Here is a 19750-nt window from a genome sequence, read left to right as displayed (position 1 = left end):
GGGTTTTCCCCGCGTAGAACTATATATATATAATTATATATATATATATAATTAAATAGAAAAAATGAGCAAGGTAAACACGATTAAAGAAAATGGATCTTTTCCGATCAAGCAAGAATATTAAAACTTCTGCAGAGTTTATCTCAACTTCTAGATGCAAAATGTTTTTAATTGATCTGTTAATTTATTCTTCATTTATTAAAAGCTTCCTATCATGATATTTTGTATATGGGTCTCCAACATTTTAAAAATGACAAAATTCACAGGGTAATGGTCAAACTGGTTGTTTTGAACAACCAGGTTTCAGCACATATTTCTTGGTTTCTACCAGCCTCCAAAATCCTTAACCACTTCTTTATTGGTGTCAAGAAAACTAAGATCCATTTTCCTTTATTATGTTTACCTTGATAAGAATTTACATAAATACATACACATATGCACACATGTACATATATACATGTACATATAAATATACATTTCCTTCTATTTTATTTTAGGAATTGTCTTTTATTTTCTGTCTGCTGATCTAGAGTTGAGATAATCACTTGATTTTTACATTGTTACAAACTGAGAAAAAGAGTATAAAGTGAGATTAATAGTGGAAATATGTTATAGTAATTTGTTGTTTTATTATTATTATTATTATTATTATTATTATTATTATTATTATTATTATTATTATTCTAATTATTATTTTTTGATTTATGATACTTCCTCTATTGGCACAAACTCTGAGCAAATGAATAATTGTGCCAGTTAAAAATGAACAGCCAAATCTGTCCTGTTTTTATTGCAATGATTTCACAGCAGTTATTAAGAAGAATAAATGACCTCTTTTCGAATTAACAAGTACCTTAAGGGCTGACCAATAACAGTTATTCAAAATATTTCTTGGTGTTCTCATCATCAACCCTTCAAAACTAACACAGAAATAGTAATGCTTATAGATAATATTAATGTTCGCATAAAGCACAACTGATTTAATTGCAAACTATTTTTAAATTTGTTGATGACTACTGACCTTTTATGAAAGTAATCTTATGTATATATTTTTATATTGCATTCTGTCTTAATAAAATCTCCAGTATCATAAAGCCAAATAAAATGATAGAAATTAAATAATATAACTAAAATCAAGATAATATGATTCAGATGGACTAAAACTGCTATCAGCATCAATCAGGAGAGCCAACCAACAAGAAAGAAGAGTTCAAATCAAAAACTATTAAAAGTCAAGAGGAATGCAAACACTTTACCCATGTATCCAAGTATTAATTACTATACTTAAGGTTTTATATGAATACAATATCTAATAAAGTAATCATAAATGTCATCTAGTTCAGTTATTTATTTTGAAAGGAGATATCAAAAGTGGGGAAAGTAATTAAGCTTAAATCCTTCTCTTATGGGAAATCTCTATTTTCCCTCCTGTCCTTGATAAATTCTATAAATTTATAATTATGGCAATTTATGGCAATTTCAAAGGCAATTTTCAAAATTGTTGTAAGTTTCTAGATATCTTTGTTAGTGTGAAAACTCCCAACTCCAATTTTACACCCAAGTACCATACTAGAACAATTGTTTGTGCTATGCTTTCTGATGGGAAAGAAATAATGCCATTACTCACCATGATTTATCATTTATAAACGACAGTGGCAGAAAAATGGAACAGCAGAACAGAATCTGGTTGAATGTAACATAATGTACAAAGCATCTCACCTTACGAGGTGGTGGCCCATGATCATCTAAGTAAGTGGAATTTCCTAGAAAGAAAGAAAAAAGAAACAGAGCATTAAAAGCCTTAATGTAAAAAATAAAAAATAAGAAGACGGCAAATATTTACGTATTTATTTATAGCTATCAAATGTCTACACCACCTATCATACTTGTGCTATATTAAATATAACTAATTTCTATACTTAATAAGTTTTTGTATGAATACAATGTCTAATGCCTTTTTTAAAAAAAGTATTTGTTATGAAACCATTAGAAGGAAGTCTAACCCTCTTTCAAGCATTAAAGTAACCACATTCTTTAGAAAGCATCTCTGCTGTTTCAGAGGCTTTCCATGGTTTTCTGTGCAGGCATGGACAATCATCAAGATCATTCCTAGGAAAACTATTTGCACTGGGACCTCTGTACACACAAAAATGCCAACAGATGGGGAAAAGCATCGCGACTTTAACACTTGAAAAGATTCTTTCCTCCACTCTAATGCTTTTATGGCATACTCTTTTGAATTGTTTTCGTAGGCCTAAGATTGGTAAGTTGTAATCAAATCTTTAGTTTGACTAGAAGTCAACTGGTGGTTGGAAAATGTTCTCTTCTTCATGCAAGTTCCTAGGAGAGAGCGGGCATATTTCAACTTTCAAATGTTCAGAGCTCAAAGTGTCTTGTTTTGAGATCAGGATGGGCCATACCAATTTCATCTGAAGCATTGTGACCTCCAGCATTTCAGAACTCCTCCAGTGTGATTCACACAGCGTTGGAACATTTTTGGTGTGGTCAGAACAATCAGTTTTGTGCTAAATAAAATAGTCTAGGAAAAATTCAGAATAGCTCTCCTGCCTTCTGCTTTGTTTTTACTTATTTCCAGCGAATATTTTATTTCAAGCATTAGGGTAGAAAAGATTTTGATAGTTAAGATTGTGCTCTATACTGCAATGTCATTTTTCCAAAACATTTCAGTTGATTAAGTCATTGCTATTTAATTCACTCTACGTGGTTTTTACATTTCCATTTTTTCATAGACCATTACCTTTTTCAGAGTAATGATTTGAAAGTAGCAGCACTTTATTCTGTTCCATATTTCACAGTGAGTTCTATTGTGACTAATATTTTCAGAATTTCAATTATTTAGGCAAGTGAATAACTTTTCTCAGTCCAGGGAGAGGAAAAATCCAAACCCTTGGATCCCAATATTCCAAAGCTGCATCTAGGCTAACTGTATTGAACTTAAAGAGCTTGTTTAATAAGGATATAACATAAAGTTATATATACATCAAGGTTGGTAAATAATAGAAACTGTTGCATAATTTAGAAGCCGGTTATGATTTAGTATTCAAGCTATTATAAATTCTATTTTTACAAATATAAAAATCAAAGCAGGCTGGAATCACCACAATATTTTAAATAGGGCCATTTTTTATCAACATAACTCAATCAACATTCTCAATCACAGAGCTCTTGAGTGACATTTCACCAATCACACACACACACACACACACACACACACACACACACATTTACTGTCTAACACAGGGATCTTCAAACTTGACCCTTTTATGACTTGTGGACTTCAACTCCCAGAATTCCTCAGCCAGGCATGCTGGCTGAGGAATTCTGGGAGTTGAAGTCCACAAGTCATAAAAGAGCCAAGTTTGAAGACCCCTGGTCTAGCACAACAGCCTTAAAAGGCAATCATAGTGGAATATATCACAATTAAGAAATCCTGATAATTAGAACCATTTTAAATAGAAAACTTAGAATGATTAGAAGGCTGTTGAGGAAATAAAGTGAGAAAGCCTTCCATGTACACCACTTGAGGTTTCAAAGAAAAAGTACGGTAATTATTAATGTGATTATAAATGAAATAATATACTGCAATAAATGTATTCAAAATGCTTCTAGTGATAAGGATTTCTTAATTGTGATGTATTCCATTTTGGATTGTGCATGCTATAATGAAATTGTGGAGTCCTTGTTAGAACAGACATCTATACAACAAATTCCAACAAAATGGACACCCATGGAACTTGATCAAAAGTATCTGACCATTCAATCCACTATAGCACAAGGAACACAAGCTATGAAAATGATAACATTATTATACATCAAAACATCTCAGGGACAACTAACAGACTATAACAAACACATGGCATCACCATAGCACACAAACCAAACTAAAACTCTTCAAAACAAGTAAAACAAAATAGCCAACAGCCAAAGAAGCAAAAAACAGGACTCATCTATAACATATAGTGTAAGATTAGCAGACTGGGTCCATGAGCACCAACTAGCAATCAGAAGATAGATGAAAACACATGGAGAGTCTGGATCACTTTTTTCACTGGAAAATTGAGCTTCCTAAACCAAGCCAAATCCAAAAATGCTAGAGAATTCCTGGAAGCTTGGCAATCAGACAAATCAGCCATCAATAAACACATAGAGATAAACCACATTTACTCCAGTTGAACAATAAAAAAGAAGGAAACAAAAAAGACCAGAACGCTTCATCTCCAGTAATCAACACCTAGATAAGCAGGGGTTAACATCAGACAAACAATCAAGTAGAAAACAATAGTCTAATCACAGAACTTCCAAGGAGACAACCACACACCCACCAACACAGGCTGGGCTATCTACTAGATATAAACAGAGAGCAAACACCACATTCACTATCATTTATAATGTTACCTAGTTGGTAATGAAGGGTAATGAAATATATGTAAGCAAATAACCAAGCTCAGACAGCACCAAAGACTCCACAGTTCAACCCCATGAGACATATATTCTCTTCTGTTAGTATATTGAAATTTTCTACTACATAATCTAAATCTGATGCAACATTTAGACATCACTGAAAACTACCTAGGATCTCTGGAATTATATCTTAACCCCATGGTTGATGGTCATCAAAGAACAATGGATAATATAATTTAGTCAAAGAACAGTCTTGTAGACCTTTTCTTATTCTTGAGAGTCTTTGTTATCCACGATGTCTTCCCTATTTTATCCATAATAAAGAGCAAATGTAGAATGTTATCAAGTAGATCAAGCATTCATTCTGAATATATGGCCATATCAATTTCTGGGGCTAAATTTAAACAATTCATAGATCTCTAGCAACAGCTTTATCACAAGAGAATGATTTCTTACAGATTATGAAGACATTAAAAACTGAAGAATGCAATATGAGTACTATTTTAGTTTTGCATTTTTAATTATATATATAAATGTTATATAATATTCTAAATACATTTTGAAAAGTATAGTTTTATTTATGGCTCCAAATGTGCAGATTAATGAATACAAGAACTCTTAATAGCCAGGCTAAATTTATGTTAATCAGTTCTCTTTCCATCACTAGCAAATGCCTAATTTACCCTAATATCCAGCTGTTAGTACACACCAGTTTTTCTTAACAATGAGAAGTCTGTCTGAAGAATCCTCTCTGTAATTAAGACACTCAACAGAAAGCTACTGATTTAAAAAGAATGTTCCTAGCATTTTTTAATTTCATAACAAGTATTCTTTATTTCATGTTATCATAAAAATATCTTTCTTCAGTTTAAAGAAATACATTATTGGATATGTAAATCATGTACTAATATAACTATTACTATATTCAGACTTTAAACATAATATAATCTGGGTATACTTGGCTTTTTGAACAGAGTTCCATCTATTCAAATAAAGACTGCAGAATAAATCCCTTGAATTAAAAAAATAATAAAGTGCAATACAGATTAATTAGATCTGAACTGTACTCAGCATACATCAACAATCAATAATCCAAAGCTGAAATGTGCATATCTTTTCATACACTTTATATACAAAGGCATTCTTTATGAGATGCAATTCACTTGATGGAAAAATCATATGTGATTTAATCTCTGCATAATTATTTATATTTCCCAATAATAGAAATTCATGATGTTTTTTAGCCATGGGTTCTAAGAATAGTTCTTAGTATCTCCTTCCAGAAAACAGGGACTAAAAGCTAATCAGTTCTTCTTTAAAAGAATAGGAGCTGACAGAGGATGTATTAATTCATGTTACATTAATATGCAGATATATTGTTCACTTTTTAAAAAAAACTGGTGAGTTGTGAGTTTATTTTGTGTAAGTACATGAAATAATATATTCATAAGGTAAGAGGATACACAACAAAGGAAAATACAGTTCAAAGCAATGCATTTCAAATTTCCTTGGCCTTCTATCATTGAAATTAAGCTACAGTATAGTAGCACTTTGCTAACACATTAAACACTTTGCTAACTCTATATTTAAAAGCTTGAAAGCTTTTACAGCTGTAAAGTGATTACAGCTGCAAAGTTACTTTTTAAACAAACACCTGCAATACTCAGCATAGTAAAATAGCAACCTGAGAAAATGTTGATAGGTAGGCCTAGAGCAGGGGTGTCAAACTGCCAGCCTGTGGGCCGGATGCATCACACAGAATCCACGCCCACCCCAGTTCCGGCAAGGGGAAAAAAGTCACGATATGTCGCGTCATGTCATGTGACACCCCTGGCCTAGAGAGTAGAAATAAAAAATGTATCTCCAATTATATTAACATTCTGTATGGTTTGTCATATAGCTGAGGAGAAAGCTGTATGATACACAATTCCAAAGTAAGAGTATAACAACACAGAGTTGTTTGTCTGTCCAATATTTCCCTCCTGGTCTTGTCAGAACTAGTTAGCTGGGGAAGACATGTATAGTTTAGCACACAGTAAGAAAATCCCCTAATGCTGCTGTGCAAATTTTGTCACATCACACCCAAGAAGACTTGGGGCTCTAATTGCTGCCAAAGGTGCTTCAACAAAGTACTGAGTGAAGGGTCTGAATGTTTATGCCAATGTGATATTTCAGTTTTTTATTTTTTTTTAATGTACAGACATTTCTAACATTCTGTTTTCATTTTGTCCTTATCAGGTACTGAGTGAGGGTTATTTCCCCACCGTCTTGAAGGAGGCGGTGGTGAGACCTCTCCTCAAGAAGCCTGCCTTGGACCCAGCTGTTTTGAACAACTTTTGTCCAGTCTCCAACCTTCGCTTTCTTGCGAAGGTTGTCGAGAGTGTGGTGGCGCATCAGCTCCCTCTGGTCCTGGATGAAGCGGATTATCTGGACCCCTACCAATCGGGTTTCAGGCCCGGGTACAGCACGGAGACGGCATTGGTCGCTCTGGTGAATGATCTCTGGAGGGCTCGGGATAGGGGATATTCCTCTGTCCTAGTCCTATTAGACCTCTCGGCGGCTTTCGATACCATCGACCATGGTATCTTGCTGCGGCGTCTCAGGGGATTGGGAGTGGGAGGCACAGTTCTTCAGTGGTTCTCCTCCTATCTCCTGGGACGCTCGCAGTCGGTGTTGGCAGGGGGGCAGAGATCGGCCCCTAGGTCTCTCGTTTGTGGAGTTCCTCAGGGGTCGGTTCTCTCGCCTCTCCTGTTCAACATCTACATGAAACCGCTGGGTGAGATCATTCGTGGTTTTGGAGTTGGGTATCATCAGTATGCCGATGATACCCAACTTTTCTTTTCGACCCCAAACCACCCCAGTGATGCCCTCGCTGTGATGTCCCGTTGCCTGGAGGCGGTTCGGGTCTGGATGGGGAGGAACAGACTTCAACTCAACCCTGACAAGACTGAGTGGCTGTACATCCCGGCATCCCGGGACATTCAAAATGTTCCATCTCTTTCTATGGGGGGTGAGCTCTTACCCCCCGTGGATAGGGCTCGCAACTTGGGAGTCCTCCTAGATTCACGGCTTACCCTGGAAGATCATATAGTGGCCGTGACTAGGGGGGCTTTTGCCCAGGTTCGCCTGGTGCGCCAGTTGCGGCCCTATCTGAACCGGGATGCCCTGTGTACGGTCACTCATGCGCTCGTGACCTCTCGCCTTGACTACTGTAATGCTCTCTACATGGGGCTTCCCTTGAAGACCACTCGGAGGCTCCAACTGGTACAGAATGCGGCCGCGAGAGTTGTCTTGGGAGTTTCCCGGTACTCCCATGTTACACCTTTGCTCCGCGAGCTGCATTGGTTACCAGTTGTCTTTCGGGTGAGGTTCAAGGTTTTGGTTACGATCTTTAAGTCCTTACATGGCATGGGTCCGGGATACCTCAGGGACCACCTGCTGCCGGCATCAACTCCCCTCCGCCCTGTGCGTTCCCACAGAGAGGGCCTCCTCAGGGTGCCGCCAGTCAGGGAATGCCGACTGGTGGCCCCCAGGGGGAGGGCCTTCTCTGTGGGCGCTCCGGCATTATGGAACCAACTGCCGGTGGAGCTCCGGATGGCATCAGACCTCCGAACTTTCCGTCGTGGCCTGAAGACCCATCTATTTGAAATAGCTGGTCTGGCCTGACGGGGGATTATGGGTTTTAATCGTTGTTTTAGATTTGTATTACTGTTTTTAACTGGGCATGGGTTTAATCTTTTTTAATTTTTGTATTGTCTTTTTATATATGCCCTGTGAACCGCCCTGAGTCCCTACCAAGGAGAAGGGCGGTATATAAATTAAATAAAACTAAACTAAACTAAACTAAACTAATAAGAAAAAAATGAATTTCAACTACTGTAGAATCAGGCTGCAACATAACAAAATTGACAAAAGTGGTCTGAATACTTTCTGAATGCACTGTACATTATCTTAATAATAATAATAAAGTTGGAAGGGACCTTGGAGGTTATCTAGTCCAACCCCCTGCTCAGGCAGGAAACCCTATACCATTTCGGACAAATGGCTGTCCAATCTCTTCTTAAAAACTTTCAGTGTTGGAGCATTCACCACCTCTGGAGGCAGGTTGTTCCACTGGTTAATTGTTCTAACTGTCAGGAAGTTTCTCCTTAGTTCTAGGTTGCTTCTCTCCTTGACTAGTTTCCATCCATTGCTTCTTGTCCCGCCTTCAGGTGCTTTGGAAAATAGCTTGACTCCCTTTTCTTTGTGGCAGCCCCTGAGATATTGGAAGACTGCTATCATGTCACCCCTCGCCCTTCTCTTCATTAAACTAGACATATCCAATTCCAGCAACTGTTCTTTATATGTTTTAGTCTCCAGTCCCCTAATCATCTTTGTTGCTCTTCTCTGTACACTTTCTACAGTCTCAACATCTTTTTTACATCGTGGTGACCAAAACTGGATGCAGTATTCCATGTGTGGCCTTACCAAGGCATTGTAAAGTGGTATTAATACTTCACGTGATCTTGATTCTATCCCTCTTGTTAATGAAGCCTAGCACTGTGTTGGCTTTTTTGGCAGCTGCAGCACATTGCTGGCTCATATTTAAGTGATTGTCCACTAGGACTTCGAGATCCTTCTCACAGCTACTATTATTGAGCAAGGTACCCCCTATACTATACCTGTGCATTTGGTTTTTCTTGCCTAAATGTAGAACCTTACTTTTTTCACCAATGAATTTCATTTTGTTAGATAGCGCCCAGTGTTCGCGTCTGTCCAGATCCTCTTGTATCTTAAGCCTGTCTTCTGGAGTATTGGCTATTCCTGCCAGCTTGGTGTTGTCTGCAAATTTGATGAGTTCCCCATTTATCACTTCATATAAATCGTTGATGAAGATGTTGAAGAGCACTGGGCCCAGAATAGAGCCCTGGGGCACCCCACTACATACTTCCCTCCATGTAGATGTGGTTCCATTGAGGACCACATGCTGAGTACGGCCGGTCAGCCAGCTATGAATCCATCTGGTGGTGATGCTGTCTAACCCACATTTTTCTATCTTATCAAGTAGAAGGTTGTGATCTACTTTATCAAATGCCTTACTGAAGTTGAAGTAAATTATATCTACAGCATTCCTCTGATCCACTAATTTTGTCACTTGGTCAAAGAATGCAATAAGAGTTGTCTGGCATGATCTGTTTTTGACAAACCCATGTTGGCTTTTAGTAAAGATTTTGTTTGCCTCTAGGTGCTCGCTGATTCATTGTTTGATCTCTTTTCCAGAATCTTCCCAGGTATTGAGGTCAGGCTGATAGGTCTGTAATTTCCTGGATCCATTTTTTTCCTTTTTTGAAGATGGGAACTACATCAGCTCTTTTCCAATCCTTCGGTAGTTCCCCAGTGCTCCAGGATCTTTAAAAAATTTAGTTCAGTGGTTCTGAGATCACATCTGCCAGTTCCTTGAGAACCTTGGGATGTAATCCATCTGGGCCTGGTGATTTGAACTCGTCTAGACTAGACAAGTGCTCACTTACCATTTTCTTGCCTATCTTAACTTGTGTTTCTATTCTGTTTTTTATGGCACTATTTTTTGATAGGTTGGTCTGTTTTTTCCCTTTGTGTAAAGACAGATGCAAAAAGAGTTAAATAGTTCTGCTTTCTCTCTGTTGCTTGTCACCTTCTTGCCACTTTCACCCACTAATGGACCAATCATTTCCTTTACTTTTTTCTTGTTTTTTACATGTTGAAAGAAGCTTTTTTTTGTTATTGTTGACTTTGGTCGCAAGCCTTAGTTCATTTTGAGCCTTAGCTTTCCTCACTTCACCTTTGCAGGCTTGGGCTATTTGCTGATATTCTGACTTAGTTATGTGCCCCTCTTTCCACTTTCTATACTTGTCTACTATTCCATACAGTACTTCAATATTGTTTTCTGCATGAGAAAAAAGTAATACTTCTTGCTTTCTTTGAATTTCTCAAAATCTTCATTGCTAAGAAAATAAGCAAAACAAAAAAAGATTCCTCATACAGAACTGTTTTTATGCACAAACTGCTGCTATATCAGGATTATATGTCCAAATTCCAACCCAGTGAACATTTGTTTCTAAATTAGCAGTTAAATCAAAACATGCAAAAAAAACCATCCCTCATCTATTTGGAGAAATGTTGTTCAGCTAAAAAATATTATTTCCATTTAAAATGTGATAAAATAGTTAAGTAACAACAAGACTAAAAACAATGTCGCTTACTCTTGAAATAAGAAAGAGCATAAGTTGCAATAGACAAGAGCATGGTAATTTTACTGTAAAAGAATTCCTTGGTTTTCTCGTTTACTTTCAGCCCTACATAGTTCTAAGCGTATTTATGGAAACTCATAACTTACAATTTTCATTTTGAGTTCTTACAGATTCCTGATTTTGGCACCATAAATGTTAGAGGAAGTATAAATGGATTAAACAAGCTTCACATCAAAGCATCTCTAAAATGCTTTTTTAAACACTCTGTTTGCCAAATGTTTGTGATGCCGTTGAATTCAGTTCTAAATTTCTTGCAGCTCACAATAATAAAAGCCATGCTTAAAAGTACAATTTTAAGTCTTACTAAACAGATATCTACCTATGTCGATGTTCAGTTAATTAACAATATGATCTTAGTAACTTTAAAAACCAGTGTTGTGATTTTAGCAAATTAATATACCAACATTTTATGTAGGATTTAGGACCTTTCCTAGATATAGTATGACATATGAATTGTTTATGAGACATTGTTTATTTGGGATCTGCTCAAGAAATAATACTTTATTTGGGATATTCCACATTTTCACCCTGTACTGTTAATAAAGTATTATCACTAGGAAACTATCCCTCTTTTGCCAACTAATATGACTAACAAGATTGGAGTTCTTTGGAAACATATTTCAGACCATTTATTTACTTTATTATTAGGGAAACATTAACCAGTATCCAACATATATTTGAAACAAAGGAATGTAATCCTTAATCTCACTAACAGGAACGCTTCTCTTCCTCTAATTTGTAGCTGTAACTGATCTTCATTTCTTCATTTTTACTGTTATGTGTTTAATAATTTCCAAATCCTGGAATAAATTTTAATTTCAATATATTCTGCTGTGAAGCCTCTCAATTCTGTAATAGACTCTAATGTGTTATTAAACACCAAATGTTGCTTTCATCCATTTGGAATCTATTAGTTATCTGATTGTTACAGATCTGATACCAAAAATTCTATTTGCTTTTCCTCATATTGCCAGTTATCTACTTGATCTTAACAATAGTATCAAATGAGTTTCATTCAATTTAGAAGTACCATTCATATGCTATGTATGTTTGTTGGAAGATTTCTACTTTCATTTCTCAGTTCTGAGGTACACAACATTAGAAAAACAATGAAAAATGAAGAGTAAAACAGATATATATATTCATTTAGATTTCTCTTTAAAAGCACTGATTTATTCCTTATGGGTGTGTCCTTTCATGAACTAATATAGTCTGATGAGAAGAGCAGGCATTCTGTTCAAGTACTTCAAATATAAAAATATTTTTCAGCTGGAGAAGCCAAATTTTAAAGTGGGCGTAGCAAGTTCTTTTTTTCTTATTTGGTATTTAATCCAAACGACTGGGAAACCTTCTTTCTCTCCCTTAGAAAGTTACATCTTTATGGCATTATCTTTTATAAAGGAAACAAATCTAAAATAAGGATTTTCCCGTAGCATCCCTTTCACCCCAGCTATACGGGAGTCAGCTCTGGAGGCATCAATGCTGCATGATGAAGGCTACTGCTAAGCTTGTAAGCCGCCCTGAGTCTTCGGAGAAGGGCGGGATATAAATGGAATTAAAATAAAATAAATAAATAAATATGTCTGCAATGCCAAAAAGGAGAAGAGAAAGGGAAGGAGGAGAAGGGAGGCAAGGAAGAAGGCTTGAAAAGTGATAGGAATAGTCATCTCCACAGAGACGATTTCAGTTGTTTTTACATAGCTGTGAAAAGCATGGGATGTGCTCAGAATCACAAAGGATATGGTTTGGTTCCAGTTCAATTGCAAGTATGTGATATGTGATGCAAGCCAAAAAGAAATTAACCTGCTGGCAAAGGTATCACAATACACGAAGGGTGCAGAGGCCACTGTGTTTTAGTCGATCCGTTCAAAACCTTGGCAGGCAACTAAATTAAAACGTACTGTACAGTTTTGTTCACTTATTTGACAGTTTCCGAATACTGAAGTCTTTTGCTACAGATTTTTAACTACATCTTTCCTATTCTTTTAAACAAAGTAAGTTTACATCATTAGTTGCTGACATGAGAAAATTCAGCAGCTCCTTTCTTTATAAAATACAGTACAGTATCTTAAAGACCAATAAAAGCATACAGAATTATCTTACATAATTTACATGCTCAATAACTAAATTTCACATAATGCATAATATTGCAAGACTAAACTTTATAAATTTGTGTTGTCAATATTAACATCACACAGTTGAGCTCAGCATGTGTTGTATACACTAAATCAAATTCAAACAAATGCAAAAAAAAAGCCTATTATATCTACTCTATACCTCAGTAGAGACAAAAATCCACTCTGGATTTTAGCCTGAGAAAAGACTGGTGTATTTTAAAGAATGAATTTACTAAACCTGATTCCTGGAGAATTGTCATAAACTGAGTTTATATTAAAGTTAACATGAGGTATGATTTGTTTGCTTTTGCTTTGGTGCACCCAATCTTGTACACTCTCAAATATATGAAATTTTATTTCTTAGAAACCTGAATAATGTCCATATCATTGTTATAATCAATTCTTTGTCTTTTAGCACCTGAAATCCCCAATCATGGGTGGCAAACCTATGATGAAAAGGTGAAATGTTTCTAAACCCAGAAATATTTAAATAACAACAACATCCTACTTTTATCTTTATCCAGTTCAAGATGAACATCCTACTTTTATCTTTTTATGACATACATACCTAATTCTCCTGCCTATTTTCCCACAACAAGAGGCCTCAGGGCTAAGAAAGTGAGTAGCTTAAAGTTATGCAGCCAACTTTTATGCCTAAGGGAGGACTAGATCTCACAGACTCCTAGTTTCTAATTCAGCACTTTAAACACTACAAAAAATGGCTCCTATGAGAGAACTAATCATGGGGGTGTATTTGTCACCCTCTAATACAAAGGTATATAAAAATAACTATGAAAAGTTATGGGGAAAAATTCAAAAAGAATTGGAGAGCTGGGAAAAACTGCAATTGTCTTTGTTGGGAAGAATTGCAGCAGTGAAAATGAATGTCCTGCCTAAATTTTTATTTTTATTTCAAATGATACCGGTTCTTAAAAAAGATTCTAATTTGGAAGAATGGCAACGGGGTATCAATAAATTTGTCTGGGCAGGGAAAAGGCCACGAGTTAAATTTAAGATTATGCAGGATACTCGTGAAAGAGGTGGTCTTAAAATGCCCAATTTTAAACTATACTATGAAGCTGCTGCGTTGTCAGCGATAAGTGATTGGATTAATTTAACACAAGGGAGATTATTAAATCTTGAAGGCCACGACTTGTTATTTGGTTGGCATGCATATTTATTGTATGATAAGAAGGTAGATAATGTGTTTAAAGTGCATATTTTAAGACAGGCATTGTTGAGAGTTTGGAAGAAGTATAGACATAAGTTGGACTACAAGATGCCGTTGTGGGCAATCCCAAAACACGCAATAGAAAACATAAATGTTGGCTTCAAACATGATGTGACTACGTATAAGGAGATTTTAAGCTTCGAAAGAAATGTTTGGTGTTTGAAGCCGTACAATCTCTTGCGAGATGAGAAGATCGTTCAAACTTGGTTTCAATATACTCAGTTAAGGGCCAGGTGGAAAGAAGATCAGAAAACTGGTTTTTCAATGACCGATGAAAATTTGATAAAGCAAATTAGAAACCAGGGTCCAGCACATATCAAACGGATATATCTTGCATTGATAGAAATTGACTCAGAAACAGAACTTGTTAAAGACTGTATGATAAAATGGGCTCAGAATATTCAAGAAGTTATTACAATGGACACGTGGGAAAAGATCTGGGTGAGGAACGTAAAATTTACGCTAGCCCAAAATCTAAGAGAGAACTTTTATAAAATGTTTTATAGATGGCATCTAGACCCTAAAAAGCTTGCAAGTATGTATCCGAATTATCAGCCTAAATGTTGGAGGTGTGGAGGCGAAGATGCAACGTATTTTCATATATGGTGGACCTGCAAAAAGGTTAAGGCTTTTTGGATAAAAATTTGGTGGAATATGCAGAAGATCTTTAAGCAAAGGATAAAGTTTTGTCCGCAACTGTTTTTGTTGGGCATAATTATAGAAGCTACTGTTGTGGACGTTAAGTTGATGCTGAATTTAATCACAGCAGCAAGACTTTTAATAGGTCAATATTGGAAAAAGGAGGAACTGCCGACTATAGAAGAATGGACTCTAAAAGTTTCTGACCTGGCGGAAATGGCAAAGATTTCGGCTTACCTGAAAGATCATTCGCAAGAACGTTATATTATGGAGTGGAAAAAGTGGATTGATTATATTCAGAACAAATATGGGACTAAAAAGTTTCATTTAGCATTTGAGTAAGTTTCCTTTTTTGTTTTCTTTTCTTTTTATATGTAATATTAATATTGTTTGTAATCATTTTATATGAGCTAGAGGGTGATAGAATTAATAGTTTATTGTTGTTAGCATATGGATGCTTATGTTTGTTCTTTGTTTTTATACCCTGTATTTAGCTCTGGGAAGTCGGGGGGGGGAGGGGGAATGGGTGGGAGGGATAGGGAGGGTTAGGTAGGGGTGGGGGGAGGGGGGATTGTTAAGGTAAAAATGTACTGTAAAACTTTTCAATAAAAAAAGAGAGAACTAATCAAATACAATTCATTAGTATGTCTTTCTGCCAGGTTGAAAAAAATGTTAGTAATACAAAAGCATGCTAACCATTTGTGAAGAAAATTATTGCAGTTCCTTGTTTCCTGCACCTTTCTCCAAACAATTCAAACTGTCGAATCTTGTTTAAGAAATTCTAAGTATATTTTCTTAGAACCCTAACGTGTGACTGAACTTCTATAGAAAACACATGTTTCTGCAAAGAAACTAAATTGATAACTCATTAGCACTTACAATAACTCAGTCTCTAAAGACCCATAAGATGTCTTGGCAATGGATTCTGTACATGCCTGTGCAACATAAAATAAATTGTTAGTTATGGTCTCATGGACATCTGCAGGAGCATGGAATGGGTTTTTCCTTGCTACATTTAAGATTCATCTGGAATGTAAAAGAAAGAACCAGCAGGAAAAAGAAAATTGATCCTTACTATCAAGACATAAACTTCTGAAAAAGCCTGTAATGTACTTACTCTACACATGGGGATTCTGAATATGCTATGCATGGACATTTGCCTGTAAAAGGAGTAGTAGTTCAGCAGTAATAGTCAGAAACTACAGTGATTCTGATAGAGCAATACCTCTCCTTCCAAAATCCAATCTTGCATTGCAGTGACAGAATATGTTGATTTCTGTCATGAAGTAAGTGAGTCTTTGAAAATTTAGTTACACTCACAGTTAACTAAATTGTCTGCATTTACACCATAAAACTGGGAAGCAGTTTTACACTTTGATATATGCAAGGCTTATCATCTCACAGGGACGCGGTGGCTCAGTGGGTTAGGACGCTGAGCTTGTCGATCAGAAGGTCGGCAGTTTGGCGGGTCGAATCCCGAGTGCCGCGTAACAGAGTGAGCACCTGTTACTCGTCCCAGCTTCTGCCAACCTAGCAGTTCGAAAGCACGTAAAAATGCAAGTAGAAAAATAGGGACCACTACGGTGGGAAGGTAACAGCATTCCGTGCGCCTTTGGCGTCTAGTCATGCCGGCCACATGACCACGGAGACGTCCTTGGACAAGCGCTGGCTCTTCGGCTTTGAAACGGAGATAAGCACCGGCCCCTAGAGTTGGAAACAACTAGCACGCATGTGCGGGGGAACCTTTACCTTTTATCATCTCACAAATTTGCCAATTAGTTATTTGCTAATATAAGTAAAAGGCAGTTACTTTTACTGTTACTGTAAAATAACAGTATTGTTATTTTAATTGCAGACAGTATGTACAACATATATATATTGATAAAAAGTTAGTTAATACATGGCATATATATATATCTCAAGATTTCTTACATGAAAACACAGAACAAAACCATCCACACCTGCTTTCTTTTATATTTTGGATAGAGATCTGGAGAACGAATTTTCACAATTAGATCGAACAGACCTAGTGACATTCAGATCCACTGAAATGTGGTTCCCAATGTTATTTTGGGAATTTGGAGATGCTCAGACCATCCTGGACAGTTCAGAAGCAAACAATAATTACTTAGCAGGCTATTTCTTTCTGCTTTTCCTGTTTTTGTTTAGTTTGTCAAACCACAGAAGTATTCATTACTGCAGTCTACATCAGTAAACTTCACTTTTTCACTCTATACATAAAGTATACAACTGACTGTGCCCTTTGAAGACAAATAAACGATTTTCCAATTTACAGAAAACTCTGTTTAGACCAGGGTTCTCTGAAGTGATGCATAAATTCCCCAAAGGTTAATGGGACTATTCATTATTGGTGCTATTATATTATTCACAATACTATTAGTTAAAGTAATAGTCATTAAATTATTTTTGTATAATAAAAATTGGGGTGGGTGGGTCAATGAACAATCCAGAACTTCATGAAGAGATCAGTGAACTGAAATGTTTGGGGACCCCTGGTTGAGACCTTGGGAGCTCAAGCTCAGGTTTTCACCGTCACAGTGCACCTGAAATGCAAGCATTATAAAAATTATTTGTATGTCTCACTTTGTAGAAAAAAACTTGAGTATTCCCCAAAAAAGGTTTAAAAACTGAGAGAAGTGAAAGGAGGAAACATATTATAGTGTCTGTCACAAATAGAGGAAATGTTTCAATTCACTCTTTGATTCTGAATACATCAAACTTGTTATTTCAAGTTCTTCATTCCTCTGGCGCCTCAGCCCTGGCTGTTACATTTTGTTGCATTTTCGTACTTCTATATTTTATCTATGAGGAAATAAAGATGCAGACAGAGAAAAATATGCAAGTGGCCATTAGACTTCTTCCTTGGTATTAGTTTTCATCTCTGGGTGCCAGTATAGTGCAATGAGGTGTTTGGTTTACAAAGGTTGATGTCTCAATTTCATCGTGGAGCACTTTCAATTGGCCCTTTCCTAAACACATAAAACTCTTACTATGGGAATAAAATACAGAGAGATCCCTGTGATGTTCTCTTGAGATCCCTAAACTATGCAACTATGCAACAATGGGTTTCACAGATTTTCCCAGCGCACTGCATTATTCCATGAACTACAGTGAATCTATTTACTACAATGTAAAAATTTGTTGTTGTTAGTTGTGAAGTCATGTTCAACCCATCATGACCCAATGGACAACATTCCTCCAGGGCAGGCCTTCCTGTCCTCTACCATCTTCTGAAGTCCATTTAAGCTCATGCCTACTGCTTCAGTGACTCCATCCAGCCACCTCATTCTCTGTCGTCCCCTTCTTCTATTGCCCTCAATCTTTCCCAGCATTAGGCTCTTCTCCAGTGAGTCCTTCCTTCTCATTAGGTGGCCAAAGTATTTAAGTTTCAACTTCAGGATCTGGCCTTCTAAAGAGCAGTCAGGGTTGATCTCCTCTAGGACTGATCGATTTGAACGCCTTGCAGTCCAAGGGACTCGCAGGAGTCTTCTCCAGCACCACAGTTCAAAGGTCTCAATTCTTTGGCACTCAGCCTTTCTTATGGTCCAACTTTCACAGCCATACATTGCAACTGGGAAGACCATAGCCTTGACTATACGCACTTTTATTGGCAGGGTGATGTAAAAATTACTTAATATTTAGTAAATAGCTGAGTAAAGAATATGCTTACACAGTCCCTACAGGGACAGTGTTCATTTATTGTACTCACAGTGTTTATTACTATGGACTTTTTCAACTGCCAACAAACTGGAGAAAAATATTAAAAAAATATGACTGGTAATATATAATGATATACTGTAACAAAATTGATAATAATAGTTTCTCTATGTTGCAAATGTTTTGTTATCTTTAGCAACACCACTTTTGCTTCTTACTGTCTTGTATATTATATTACATGTAGTTCTTGACTTACAGCCACAACTAAACCCAAAACCGAGACACTTGTTAAATGAGTTTTGCCCTATTTTATGACCTTTCTTGCCACATTTGTTAAGAGAATCACTGCATTTGTCAAGTTAGTAACATGGTTGTTAAATGAATTTGGCTTCCCCATTGACTTTTTTCAGTGCCACTGTAACTTCAGTCACTAAATGAATGGTTGTAAGCTGAGGACTACAAGTACACTTTCCAAAATTGCTTCAATCTCCAATTTTATCAAGATTCAGGAAATCTGTAAAAAGACATCATTTTCATCAGGCTTTTAATTGTTAGAAGATTTGAGTATTCAGATTATTGTAATTTCAACCAGCACTTTAATTTTTAAATTATTTTTGGACTTAATTTTTGTTAGGCCCCATGTGTCCTCCCGAGTGCAGAAAGTTAAAATATAAATCAAGTAAATAAATACCACAGGTTCTGACAGAACTTATGGTCTATCAAAGAATCTCACTGGAATTTTTTACATCAACAGTCATCCATCTACATTTTTGAAACCATAGGGATGCCTGTAGGACATTTCCTTTACTCAAATGCTGTAGGAAAGGAATTAAAACAGTTTTGTATCTGTCTTTTACGTATTGCCCTGTTAACCGCCCTGAGTCTCTTGAGAGAAGGGCGGTATATAAATTAAATAAATAAATAAATAAATAAATAAATAAATAAATAAATAATGGCGGGTTCTGAACAATTTGCATTCTTTCTCTATTTTTGCAGACATTGCCTTTAATCTAACCCCCAAATAAAAACCTTTCCTCTAAGCTGTGCATATGTTTGCTTACACTGATAGTGAACCTAACACCCACAGCAATAATAAAATATTGCTCAGAAATATTAATAATTTCACCTTAGTTGAAAAAACTTTGCTAATTATTATATCTTTCCATTTATGGTATTGATAATCACATGCAAATATACAGTATGTTCACATAATAGAGATCTGGAGAAGAATTATGCTTTTGAGAAATTATCAACAGCATTGTACAAAATATTACATGCATGAAATACTTTGGCTCTTGAAGGGAATACATCAACAAATATCTCTACTTTGCATTTAGACCCATAGTTTCCACTTGATAGAATATTACTACTGCAGCTCTGTGATGCTGTTATAG

At 36.2% G+C, this 19750-nt stretch overlaps 1 protein-coding gene across 1 annotated transcript in view; it reads right to left on the bottom strand.

Moving 5' to 3' along the window:
- Positions 1 to 19750, bottom strand: part of UST (uronyl 2-sulfotransferase) — a gene marked incomplete at its 5' end in the record, with an annotated part of 130291 nt that overhangs the window by 79180 nt on the left and 31361 nt on the right. The window contains 1 exon segment of the mRNA XM_083374639.1: positions 1720 to 1763. Within this exon segment, the coding sequence (XP_083230765.1) occupies positions 1720 to 1763 (44 nt within the window).

This window comes from Vipera ursinii (genome assembly GCF_947247035.1).
Source record: "Vipera ursinii genome assembly, chromosome: 1".
NCBI lineage: Eukaryota > Metazoa > Chordata > Lepidosauria > Squamata > Viperidae > Vipera > Vipera ursinii.
This window is presented reverse-complemented; position numbering and strand designations above follow the sequence as displayed.